A 13889-nucleotide genomic window follows, 5' to 3' on the forward strand; every position below is an offset into this window, starting at 1 on the left:
GATTAAGGGCTAGGAGGGTGGTGGCATCGTAGGTGATGCGAGTGGGCTGGGCATTGCGGGGACCAGGGAGTCTGGCGCTGGGCGCGGTCCAGGCACGGACGGGCGTAGACGGGCTTACCTTTGGCGCACCTTCGGCGTGACCGCTGCGCGTGGACGCTGCGCGTTGGGGCATCAGTCATAAATGGAGAGAGGAGGGGGCGGAGCGAGGGAGGGGCTGCAGGGAGGTGTGATCGTGGTGGAGGGGCGGGCTGGCAGGCACAACAACAAACAAAATGGCCGGAAGTAATTCACAACAACAAATATTTCAAGATCGGCAGCCAGGGAAAAGAAACGTGCAAGTGGGCAGAGGCACAGATAGATTTGTAAGCAGGCTGACACAACACTAGGCTCAAGCGCAGCAGGCAATATGCTTTCAAAATCGCGCAGCTTAAATGCTAATGAAAATGAAATAATGAAATTCACTCTCGTGGTGTGTGCACGAGAATGCTGCTAAGCGTCGCCAAAATGCGGAGCACAAATGCCAAGGGTGCAATTAAGAAGCTAGCGCTACGATACCCAGAGTTCAGGGAGCCTGGGGGAGCGACCGGATCTGCACGAGGCAGGAGAGTCACAGAGGAGGCACAGGAGGGTCAGCACTCTACAGTCCGTGGGAGGGAGGGGCTGCAGGGAGGTGTGATCGTGGTGGAGGGGCGGGCTGGCAGGCACAACAACAAACAAAATGGCCGGAAGTAATTTACAACAACAAATATTTCAAGATCGGCAGCCAGGGAAAAGAAACGTGCAAGTGGGCAGAGGCACAGATAGATTTGTAAGCAGGCTGACACAACACTAGGCACAAGCGCAGCAGGCAATATGCTTTCAAAATCGTGCAGCTTAAATGCTAATGAAAATGAAATAATGAAATTCACTCTCGTGGTGTGTGCACGAGAATGCTGCTAAGCGTCGCCAAAATGCGGAGCACAAATGCCAAGGGTGCAATTAAGAAGCTAGCGCTACGATACCCAGAGTTCAGGGAGCCTGGGGGAGCGACCGGATCTGCACGAGGCAGGAGAGTCACAGAGGAGGCACAGGCGGGTCAGCACTCTACAGTCCGTGGGAGGGAGGGGCTGCAGGGAGGTGTGATCGTGGTGGAGGGGCGGGCTGGCAGGCACAACAACAAACAAAATGGCCGGAAGTAATTCACAACAACAAATATTTCAAGATCGGCAGCCAGGGAAAAGAAACGTGCAAGTGGGCAGAGGCACAGATAGATTTGTAAGCAGGCTGACACAACACTAGGCACAAGCGCAGCAGGCAATATGCTTTCAAAATCGCGCAGCTTAAATGCTAATGAAAATGAAATAATGAAATTCACTCTCGTGGTGTGTGCACGAGAATGCTGCTAAGCGTCGCCAAAATGCGGAGCACAAATGCCAAGGGTGCAATTAAGAAGCTAGCGCTACGATACCCAGAGTTCAGGGAGCCTGGGGGAGCGACCGGATCTGCACGAGGCAGGAGAGTCACAGAGGAGGCACAGGCGGGTCAGCACTCTACAGTCCGTGGGAGGGAGGGGCTGCAGGGAGGTGTGATCGTGGTGGAGGGGTGGGCTGGCAGGCACAACAACAAACAAAATGGCCGGAAGTAATTCACAACAACAAATATTTCAAGATCGGCAGCCAGGGAAAAGAAACGTGCAAGTGGGCAGAGGCACAGATAGATTTGTAAGCAGGCTGACACAACACTAGGCACAAGCGCAGCAGGCAATATGCTTTCAAAATCGCGCAGCTTAAATGCTAATGAAAATGAAATAATGAAATTCACTCTCGTGTTGTGTGCACGAGAATGCTGCTAAGCGTCGCCAAAATGCGGAGCACAAATGCCAAGGGTGCAATTAAGAAGCTAGCGCTACGATACCCAGAGTTCAGGGAGCCTGGGGGAGCGACCGGATCTGCACGAGGCAGGAGAGTCACGTCTTTCCCAGACCGGAATCAAGCATTCAAGGACCGGTTTCTGGCTATCAGCCTTCATCAGCCTGGATAGCTTGACTCCAGTGGTGTGGAGAGCCTGGGACTCACGTCTGAGCATACCCAGCCCACTCGGGGTGAAAATTGCAAAAAACACAGTTGATGGACAGAATGTAGGACAATGTCATACATTCACCCCAGTACAAGGATCTGGGCCTAAATCCATCGTTTTTTTGCACTCCACACCACCCTGGGTTAGACACTGGCTATATGCAAATCAGCTCTGACCCTGTGCCTCATGGGAACAGTCCAGTCCGAACTACCAAGCCATGTCTTTCCCAGACCGGAATCAAGCATCCAAGGACCGGTTTCTGGCTATCAGCCTTCATCAGCCTGGATAGCTTGACTCCTGTGGTGTGGAGAGCCTGGGACTCACGTCTGAGCATACCCAGCCCACTCGGGGTGAAAATTGCAAAAAACACAGTTGATGGACAGAATGTAGAACAATGTCATACATTCACCCCAGTACAAGGATCTGGGCCTAAATCCATCTTTTTTTGCACTCCACACCACCCTGTGTTAGACACTGGCTATATGCAAATCAGCTCTGACCCTGTGCCTCATGGGAACAGTCCAGCCCGAACTACCAAGCCATGTCTTTCCCAGACCGGAATCAAGCATCCAAGGACCGGTTTCTGGCTATCAGCCTTCATCAGCCTGGATAGCTTGACTCCAGTGGTGTGGAGAGCCTGGGACTCACGTCTGAGCATACCCAGCCCACTCGGGGTGAAAATTGCAAAAAACACAGTTGATGGACAGAATGTAGAACAATGTCATACATTCACCCCAGTACAAGGATCTGGGCCTAAATCCATTGTTTTTTTGCACTCCACACCACTCTGGGTTAGACACTGGCTATATGCAAATCAGCTCTGACCCTGTGCCTCATGGGAACAGTCCAGTCCGAACTACCAAGCCATGTCTTTTCCAGTCCCTTGCTCACTTTGCCACTGGATTCAAGCAAGCCGGGCTGAAGACGGCTGGAATGCCAGAAACCAGTCCTCGGAAGCTTGTTTCCGGTCCAGGGAAGACATGGCTTGGCAGTTGGGGCTGTACTGTTCCCATGAGGCACAGGGTCAGACTGATTTGCATATAGCCATGTCTGAACTGGGGTGGCAGAGTGGGCTAAAGAACGGTGATGGATTAAACCCAGATCTTTTGAGTGGGTGTGAGTGTTTGATTGATTCAGATGCTCCGTCCATCACCACCCCCTTTTGTACCGCTTTTGGCCACCATAAGTGTGGCAGGGTATGCTCAGACGTGAGTCCCTTGCTCACTTTGCCACTGAATTCAAATAAGCCGGGCTGAAGACGGCTGGAATGCCAGAAATCGGTCCTCGGAAGCTTGTTTCCGGTCCAGGAAAGACATGGCTTGGCAGTTCAGGCTGTACTATTCCCATGAGGCACAGGGTCAGACTGATTTGCATATAGCATGTCTGAACTGGGGTGGCAGAGTGAGCTAAAGAACGGTGATGGATTAAACCCAGATCTTTTGACTGGGGGTGAGTGTTTGATTGATTCAGATGCTCCGTCCATCACCCCCCCTTTTGTACCGCTTTTGGCCACCATAAGTGTGGCAGGGTATGCTAAGACGTGAGTCCCTTGCTCACTTTGCCACTGGATTCAAGCAAGCCGGGCTGAAGACGGCTGGAATGCCAGAAACCGGTCCTCGGAAGCTTGTTTCCAGTCCAGGGAAGACATGGCTTGGCAGTTAGGGCTGTACTGTTCCCATGAGGCACAGGGTCAGACTGATTTGCATATAGCCATGTCTGAACTGGGGTGGCAGAGTGGGCTAAAGAACGGTGATGGATTAAACCCAGATCTTTTGACTGGGTGTGAGTGTTTGATTGATTCAGATGCTCCGTCCAGCACCACCCCCTTTTGTACCGTTTTTTTGTTTGTAGCTTGTGATTTGATGTGGTGTTTCATTATATTGTGGTGATGTGCTCACTGATAGTCACCAAATTATAAGCTCACTAGAAACAGTAGTGCGTGTCCTCTTCCTCCGTGTGGGGTACAAATGCATTCGGAATGGAAAGGATTTAGGACATAAAATGTAGTTTCAATCTTTTTGGAGCCAATAGCCACCTGATCATGTCCTGGGGAAAAGTATGAAATTGTACTTTTAAATATAGTGATGTATAAATTAAGCAGAGTCGAAAGTATTCAGTTTGTAAGATGAGTTATGCTTTAATAACGTGGCAGATGTGAGATGTACTTTTCTATAACTTTGTGGGCATTTTCTAAGAATGAAGTTTATTTTCTATGATTCTATAATCTTTGCGGACACCCATTTTCTCTCACGATAATTAACTATGCTTAACTTCCAACCAACTTTATTTGGTGCTTCTAGTACAAGTTCATTGTATATTCCTAACTACTGAACATTGCTCTGTTACAGGTATGAAGAAAATAATGTGATGGTTATGACCTCACCAAAATATTTCAGCACATTTACTTTCATAAAAAACAATTTGGATTCCACGCAACGCGGTCTTAGGGCATTTGGAGGTCTACGCATGTTGTAACTACAAAAGCAAAAGTCAAGATGTGCATGTACAAAAATAAAACTACATAAAAAAGTTTACATTACATCATATGTACAACATTTCTTTGCGCAGCTGTGCTATATGTCCATATTTGAATATTAAAAAATATATACATTAAAACTTTGGGACAGTGCTTTTATCTGTTGCCAACCAAGAAAGATGAGTGGTCCAAAAAAGTATTTTAGCTTTGAGATGCATTAAAGCTGTTCTCTACGCATCCTGGGGTATTTGTGAACACAATATTCTGTATTTGGCTTTGTTTTACATAGTCATGAATTTGTGGGAGCCCTTGCTGATTCTCTTCTGCTAGTTTTGGGTTTAAATCCATTTCAAAGCCAACCTGGCAGGTCTCTGAGGAATGGGCTGGAAGGGTCTGCGTGAGCATCTGAAAGAAGTCCAAGGTTGAGTAGTCATACTTGAGCACAGCACTGGGTGCCCTAATGATAATCTCTGCTGCCTGCCCCTCACTCAGGATTGTCGCATCGGAGATATAAGAGTCATCAAGCGTTTTTCTCCTGCAATTGATCACTTTAGGGCAAATTATTTCTGTCTCCTTTTCCGTAGGGTGCTGAATTGGCGAGTTCAACATCCTGGATACATCTGAATCCTCTTCAACAACGCAAAGGCTATTTTGGCCATCTGATTCTTCCAGAAGCATCTGGCTAGACGCATACACCTCTTCAGCCTGTAAAGGAGAGAGAGTGAATAAACAGAAACATTACAGATACATGAAAGAATAATATGTACCCCCAACAAGTACTAATCCAAGATCCCTGACCAAACTTTTGATCTTTGGTAACAGATATTACTTTGCCATCAAGCAACCATCCAGTTAGTTGTACCCTCTATATATCGATTTTAAGAATGCTACTGTTCCTATGATGAGAGAGAGTCTTCAGAATTAATCATGGTTAGAGAAATATTTACCAGAAGAAGCTTTCTAATGTGTTAACTGGTGGGGTATCTCCCTTGAAGATTCATGTATAGTGCACACTGTGGGAGGGATACAATGCTAATATGTAAGGTGTATACTCAAAGCCAACTAAGCTTTGTGTATCAGTACAGTATAGTAGTAACATCTGCCATTATGATACAGTCATGGCCGGCTGTGCCCATCAGGCTCTACATTCTCTATATGAGGAGGGAATCCATTGAAGGAATGAGTGTGTCTTCATTCCACAGGGAAGCCTTATGTATACAAACAATCACAGGCCCTCTCTGCTCTACAGGGAGGACACTGCATAACCTTTCCATGCTTGCTGCATTTTAATGAGCAAATAGGTTGGTGAACGAGCTCCGCCTTTCTCTGTCCTCCTTCCTCAATTATGCATGAGAGGATTTTGGGGTGGAGCAAAAAGTGCCATTGTGTGGGACAACCACAATCACACAACAAAGCTTGCAACAGCACATATCATCATTGGGTCAGATTAATTCACCCTTGCACGGATGGTCCAAGCACAGGAGCTTCTCTCATCGCTCCTGCTCTACCGCGACACACAGAATGGAGCTCTTTTATTTTGCTCATTACTTTGGAGTGAAAACTAGTAACTACTGTTTTTTTAACGATCATCCACTTATTTATGTGGTAGGATACGGAGCTATAGTGGAAAACAAACATTATTTTTAAGGGAAATCTAACAATTATCTAGTGGGTAATATGATAGTTAGTTTGATGCCATCATCCTCTTTCTATTTGGTTTCAAACATGAGATGTATTCGAAATGATTGCATGTCAATATGATAGACATTTGATGTACAGAAACTCCATTTTGATTCTCAATGGTATTCATTCTATAATACATTCAAGTTTACCTTACCTGCTAGCTGGTCGCCCTCAATAGATCTGAAATCACCTTTCTTGTGGTTGAGTTAATGTGGGTAATAAATACATTTTCATAGCAAATGATCAAGTTCTTGTATTATACTGTTGTCTTCCGTGGAAAGTGGTCAGTTAAAGAAAAAGGCCCTGTCAATGAACATGATTGCGGACACAGTTAATAAATACATCTTCAATAGCACTAGTGTGTTTATACTATAGCGTTGTCTGAGCCCTGGAGATCACTAGTTATTGACTGCTTATCTGTAGATTACAGAATTCTATGTGATGCTCATTTCTCATGATGACCCATTTAAAGTTTGCATCAAGCAGAAAATAGAGGATCCCTCAGCTGACCGCACCCATTGTCATGTTGTCTACTAACTGAATAGGCTAGCCTACCAAGGCAGTTGTGTTGTAACTCATATGATGGTATATTAGAACTTTGTTCTATGTGGCATGTCTGAACTTCACTTTCATTTACTTTTTCACACACAGCCCATTTCGTCAGAATTTAAAAGGCTTGAAACTCCCACAGACAGAGTGGGCTGCATTTGTTCAGAGATATATTGTACTTCAACGCGGTTCTAGAGTTGCAGGTAATTGGGTTTTAATGCACTATAGCTAGAGCTCTTGGGCCTGATTCGCAAAGCATGCTGGTATCTGTTGTTATTCATGAAGAGCAGTTCTCCTAGAGATGTTAGATAAAGGATTTCATTTACTGTGAAGGTTTAGAGAAATTGCCTTACTAGGGACACACCACGTGGACCTTAGCTACCAGATGATTTCTGTTCCAGGGTGAAAGTATCTGTAGAATGTATTTTAGCAGAGGTAGGACCACAGCTTGAGATTCTTTATTATATTAAAGACACTAGATTTTTACAAATTCTTCTGGACATGTGGGTGATTTCCATAGTATTGTAATTAGTTTGAAGTAATACTAGAGACATGATATCTGTATATACTCAGGGAAGGTTCTTCAGAGAGGAGTATTTTAAGTTATTAGATTTATAATAATATTTGTGCTTAAATCATTTTATTATAGTTTTAAGTTTATATAGGATTGTTAATTTAGTTGCAGGTAGTTGGGTTTGTAGGGGAGTAGGGTTGGAAGATTTTTAAAATATAAATTGTTTTTAATGTATACATTTTTAAATGTAATTTAACTGTATTGATTTCATGAAAATGTATTAATGTATTAAATATTATATTACTATCATGTTTTAAATCATTGATGATTCATTGATCAGTGTATTTAATTATTACATTTTGTTAATTAATTTGATATTTAGGGCCAGATGTAGATAATTCCTATTTACCGACTCCAAAATACCGACTCATACCGAATCGGTATTTAAGAGTCGGTAAATAGGAAGGAGGCAGATGTAGGTGAAAAATTACCGAATCTGTAAGAGTCGGTATTTACCGAATCTGTAAATACCGAATCGGTATTTCACATTGATTCCTATGGGCCTTGAAGCCCATAGGAATCAATGTGAAATACCGATTCGGTATTTACAGATTCAGTAAATACCGAATCCTGCAAGGGTGCAGGGGGTGTCACTTTGACACCCTCTAGCACCCCAAGTACAGGCATGTGTGCCATGTGGCACACAGACATGCCCTAAGGGCATGTCTGTGTGCCACATGGCACAGGTGTGCATGCACAGATGTGCATGCACACCGGAATTCGGTATTTTACCACCCAATAGGATTGGGTGGTAAAATACCGAATTCTGAAAGCCTGTAGCACTGTGAACAGTGCTACCTACATCTGGGATTTACTGAATCGGTAAAATTACCGATTCGGTATTTTACAGAATCGGTAATTTTACCGATTCGGTAAATTTACCGAATCTGTGTAATTATGGCCCCTACATCTCAATCACCAAATACCGGTCGGTAACGGCCGAATTCGGCCGTTACTGACCGGTATTTGGCGACCTACATCGGGCCCTTAATATTTTATTTCTATTTGTTTTATTTAATAATTTATTTAGAATAAGTTGTCTTTTTATATACTTTTATACAATTAATAGGTTTTCATTTTTATAATCTTTTTTATTGTAATTGGCTGTTGTGTTCATTGTAGGGACGGAAGCGTTTTATTTTAAAATATTTTTAATATTTGTTTAAACATTTATTTTTTTAAATTGTAATATACAAATTGTGATTTTAATTGAAATATTTTCTATTGATTAAATATGGTTATTCTTTTAAATATTTGTACATTTTTTAGGTCTATATTTAAATATTTAAAACAATTTAGGAATGGAAATAGTAAATCTGACCCCCGTCCAACACTTTCCCCACTGTTGCTCAGACTGGAGTGGGGTTGGTAAATATAACCACTTCAAAGTCCAACACTTTCCCTACTGTCGCTTAGATTGTAGTGGGAATAATAAACCCCATCCCAAACCAACACTTTACCAACTGTTGCTGAGGATCATAAGGGGGTAATAAATCTGACCCCTCCGAAAACTGACACTTTCCCTAATTTAGCCTATGCTGGAGTGTGAATAGTCCAAAACTGTCTAAGCGTGTACCCACTTAGACAGTTTTAATCTTATTTGTTCTCTGCACTTGGGATCCCTAGTTTGAAATAATTCTGTTTCATAATCATTGTTCAAAAATAATATCGCTCCACCCTGAGTGTTGGCTTGTGCCAGGGTGTACCTGCGGCCCTATGATGAAGCATGACACTATTTAGTAGGTGAGGGCAATTTTAAAAACCCATATTTATTTGTTTGTATTTATTTATTTATAGAGCGCCAGAATCGACCCCCGAAGGGGTATCTCTGCGCTGTAGACGAGCCAGGTAAGAAGGCCTAACAACTAAGGGTCGGAGGTGAACAGAAAGGTCTTAAGCTGTTTCCTAAAAAGGTGTTCCGTGCATTGTTTAATTTGTGCAGGAAGCTTGTTCCAGTGGCATGGGCCCAGATAGGATAGGACCTTCCCACCTTGCCTGGCTCGTTTGATTCTAGATACTGTGAGCAGAATCCCCATAGGGTTTTCCCAAAGTGACTCGCTTTTGTGTTTATCAGTTTGAGTAGTTATAGCCAGGAATTAAGTTGCCAAGTCTTTTATTTTTCCCTATTTTCTGTTTCTCTCTCCTCTCTCTATGTTTAGTCTGATTTCGTTTTATGTTCATGTCCTTTTCGGTGTGTGAGTGATATAGACCTCTCAGGAGAGCCAGAGAAGGCATAGTTTCTTGTCCCTTCTGGTTGTGAGCATAAAACCTCAGAAGGGTCCCAAGCATTGAATGTGCTCTGTGCACTGCAGTGCAGTATACATGCAATGTTTTGTTCTTTTGAGAATTACCTGATAGATGGATAGAATTTGGACCTTTATCCACAGATTAGATACAATAGGAAACTGGCCTGGTCCAACCATTGCAAAAAGCTCCCTAAACACGTTTTTCTGCTGAAGTGATTTGTGACCTTATTTTCTGATAGCCCCTAACTCAAAGAATAAGCCAGATGTAGAAGGGAACAAAGTATAGAGAACTCTAGAGCAACCACGGCTCGTGGAGGGAGTTTTGGTGGGGCGGAGAGGCGGGGCGGGGGAGGGGCAGCGTGGGAGGTGCTAAAAACCGGAGTATGGATAATTGAAGGTAAGTAAACAATTTAATAAATAATACGAATTTCGTAGCGCACCCTGCATCACATTTTGCGCTGCAGGGCGCGCTACGAAATTCGTTGTATTCATTAAATTGTTTGCTTACCTCCAATTATCCATACTCCGGTTTTTAGCACCCCCCCCCACCCTTTCCCCTCCCCCACCCCACCTCTCTGCCCCACCGAAACTTCCTCCACGGGCCGTGGCTGCTCTAGAGTGCTAATTCCTCTATTATGTTTCAAGATGAATAGTGGCACAAGTCACCAAACTATTGGAGCTTAGTTATCGGAGTTGGAGAATGACAAGCAGAATGAATAACGCTGTCACATTCTGTGGGGTAGAGAGTTTATTGGGTAAAAGGTTCCCAATTTGCTCGGTTGAATGTATAGATTTTACCTCATCCAGTGATACTTTTGTAGATGACTTGAGAATTAAATACCTCAATTTGTTTAGTGGAATGAACATCCCAGCAAAAAAAGTTCGAAGGTAGAGATGTTCTGCATTGGTGATTGGAGTTTACCAATAATTTAATCCACTGTTAAATTATCAAACTACAAGTTTGTATTGATAGTAAGGTAAAAGAACACAAGAAAAGGAAAATCAAAAATGTAAAACAAAGTCAGCAGCAGCAAAACAGCAACTGACTCGAATGGTGGAAGAAGATTGTAGTATAATATTTGGAAGAAGGCCTCAATTATGGCCAGATCCAAAGAATGTTTGCAAGTCCTCAGACATAAAACACATGTGGCTTCATAACTGCAAGATATGAAACTTGATTTTAATAAAGAGCTACTGAGCTATTGAAAAAGTGACTCAGATTTCATAGATCATACCCCATATTGCTGGATGATATGGAGGGTTCAGGGTTTTTGTAAAATGGTGTCTAGATCATCAGATCCACTGCATGCTGTGCAACATCCCTCAAAGATGCCCCCTAGCTAATGGTGTGGGTGAGCTTCAGTACCATGTTCCACGCTGAGTTGGTTCACAAATTCATGCAATGTTGTCTGAATTAATAGGGTTGGGTAATATGTGATGAAAGTGGAAGAGTGTCAGTAGAAGAATGGGCGAATTGGTCACCCGGCTCTCACTTACACTGAGGGTCCTGTCCAGTTCAGGGGACACAGAGGGGGGGGGGTGTGATTGGTACTCACAATTATTCCTTAATTATTTCCTGAATCCTACAGACTTCAAATATTTCCGGAACTTTAGGCTGTTTGTTTGAAACTGGAATGAATAACATTGATAACTTTTCAGTCTTATTATGCCATGCAATCAGTACAAATATTTTTGGACTGGTTGAATAGCAGAAATCCCTTTCTACATTTTACTTCACCCATCACAAATCTGTCACTTCCCTTTTTTTACCTAAGAATCATGGCTCAAGATGGGAGTTGAATACACAAGCCCACTGACAGGAATAATCTAATTATGGGAGAGACGCTATCCTAATCAAGTGGCTGCCAGAACACGCAAGAAAGCGGGAAAGAACAGGAGAGACACTCAATTAGAGACCAATGACAGACCACAAATAGAAATATCTCTGTAACAACTTTCAGTACAGCCTCTAATCACATTAAGAGGATTGTCTAGAAAAGGGCACATCTTGAACTCCAATGGCTTGGTTTAACAGCCTCCAATGTTCTCATTCAAGAACAGTGCCAGTATTAGGAGAATGCTGATTCACACTAGACCACAGGAGAATAGGTCCAGGGTGGAACCAAGAGTCTAAGATCTTCCCCTGGTAGTGGATCACAATTCATGTGGCTAATGCAAAGCATGTCCCTCAGAGGGACAACAAGAACTGTTGATGTGGCTATAAAATGTCCGTGGGTACTTGTAACTCCGAGAATGTAATTTACCCCATCCCCTACCCTTGCAACCTACTAAATGTGGCTATGACAACAAGGAAGGTCAAGATAAAGATCATGGAACATAAGAGCAATATGAAGTGTAAGAAAACCATGACAAAACGAACCACACACTTCCTAGAGATGAACCATTTGGTGAATGATCTCATGTGGACAGTCTTAGACAAACCCAATGTCCCTCATAATGTGAGAGACATCAAGAGCTTTTTTTCCCAACGAGAATAGAGATGGATTTACAGAATATTAAGCCACGAGAAGGGATTGAACAATGATATCCCCTGGCACCAACTCAATTGCTTATGAGACATACATTGTAGGGGCTACCCAGCACACTTGCATGATACATAAGTGTGGTAACATCCTTCCCCAGGGTTTATAGGGTATACCCCATACAGTGTTGACCAGATTCCACTGTGACATCCCATATACATATAGATCCACTAGAGATTTGTAAATACGCTGCAGAGATGAGCTCTAAGATGTGTATAATTTATGGAGATATCCTCAGGCAGGTTCTGAGCCTCCAAACATATGTAATTACATATTTGTGGGAGGCAGACACACTAGTAGTAGTTGTTTTGATCATTATTAACAGAAGTGAAAGGAGAAATAACACGTCATGGTCCATTAACATTAAAATGACTTTGCATTTTTACTTGATGACCTATTGTCCCATAATATACACAAAAAGTAGGGAGACACTAAAAAAGCAGAAAGAATAGATGCTGGCAATTTTTAAACCTCTACAATTCATTAAGATACAGCATGCAACACAAGTTTTCGATCAGGGAATTGTGCGATCCTGAGGGCAAGGTACTATTCTTGAGGAGTTGTTCCATGGCTATGGCTTAAGGGGCAATGAACCCAATCTTTAAACTTTGGCTGTGCATTACCCGGAGCACACAACCTGATTGCTTACACTGGGGCAACCACGATTGCACTACCATAAAAGGCAGCACAGTCAAAAAGTGGGGGAAAGCAGCGTGCTCGCAGGGTTGTATTCCGAGAAACAAAAAGTTGAGTTACACTGATTAGAGCCAGTTTTGTCCACATCGGACATAATGATAATTTAATAACAAGTTAGTTCCCCGTTTCGGATGACCCCTTGACTCAAAGATAAAAATGCCTTACATTTACCAACAATGAACACACTTAATGAGACAAATAATGACAGTGGGGCTGATAAACTTTGCTTTTACACAGTGTGTGACTGCAGAGTGACGGTCCCGCTCCTACTCCGGTTTTAGAGAGATGAGATAATTACCAGGGTAAGAAACAATAGCCTGATTCCATTGATAGATACATACGTTTTAACCCCACCTATGTTAATGCACGTTTGGTGATTGGTGCTTCACATTGAAAAAGTAATATTGGGCACAGAAAGTAGGAGTGTGCTTTACTACATGAGCACTTGACCGTAATTTACACTTTTTAGATACGAGGACCACATACAGTCACCCTCTTGTGGAATTTGATTTATGTTGTTGTCATTTGTTTTATAGGAAACTCCTGGCTTTATAAACAGAGGTGACAAGTAAGGTCACTGCATGATATTAAATCACCGCATATCTTACATACTAGCGGTAACGAGGATTGGTGATTGTGACTATAAGGATCTCAGTCCTGTTAAATGACAACGACCCTGAGTGACGATAGATGACAACATAAGAGATGGCAGGGTAATAACAGCCCAAGTTTATCTCATGATATGTTTTTAACCCTGCCTAGGGGGTCCAAAATAAAATAGAGAGGGACACTCCTAAGGTAGTTGTAATAAGATACTGTTGATTGTAACTACCAAAAAAAACATTGCTCCACCCCTAGCGTTGGCTGAGCGGGGGTGTTGTAGCACGGCTTATGATGAAGCATGCCACTATTAGTGGGTGAGGGCATTTTTAAACCATATAGAGGTCCCCATAGAGGGTGACAGCATTTAAAGTCTTTCCTTCTCATTCCCTTAGCTGTATCTGTTAGGAACAATGAGGAATGGCTGAACCTGTGGGCCCTGGTCAGGACATAATGTGGTTCCTTGT

General features: G+C 43.0%; 1 protein-coding gene across 3 annotated transcripts in view; it reads right to left on the minus strand.

The window, feature by feature from the left end:
* Nucleotides 1-13889, minus strand: part of LOC144819406 (interleukin-31 receptor subunit alpha-like) — a 720774-nt gene that overhangs the window by 126211 nt on the left and 580674 nt on the right. For 2 of the 3 annotated variants that reach the window (XM_078677308.1, XM_078677307.1), the window contains one exon: nucleotides 4653-5236. The exons of the other annotated variant lie outside the window; for it this stretch is intronic. In XM_078677308.1, coding sequence (XP_078533434.1) covers nucleotides 4733-5236 — 504 coding nt within the window. In that variant the 3' untranslated portion in view covers nucleotides 4653-4732. Of the gene's footprint in view, nucleotides 1-4652; nucleotides 5237-13889 lie in introns of those variants that run through there. 3 annotated transcript variants of the gene reach the window in all.

Source organism: Lissotriton helveticus, chromosome 2_1 (genome assembly GCF_964261635.1).
Source record: "Lissotriton helveticus chromosome 2_1, aLisHel1.1, whole genome shotgun sequence".
In the NCBI taxonomy this organism is placed as follows: domain Eukaryota; kingdom Metazoa; phylum Chordata; class Amphibia; order Caudata; family Salamandridae; genus Lissotriton; species Lissotriton helveticus.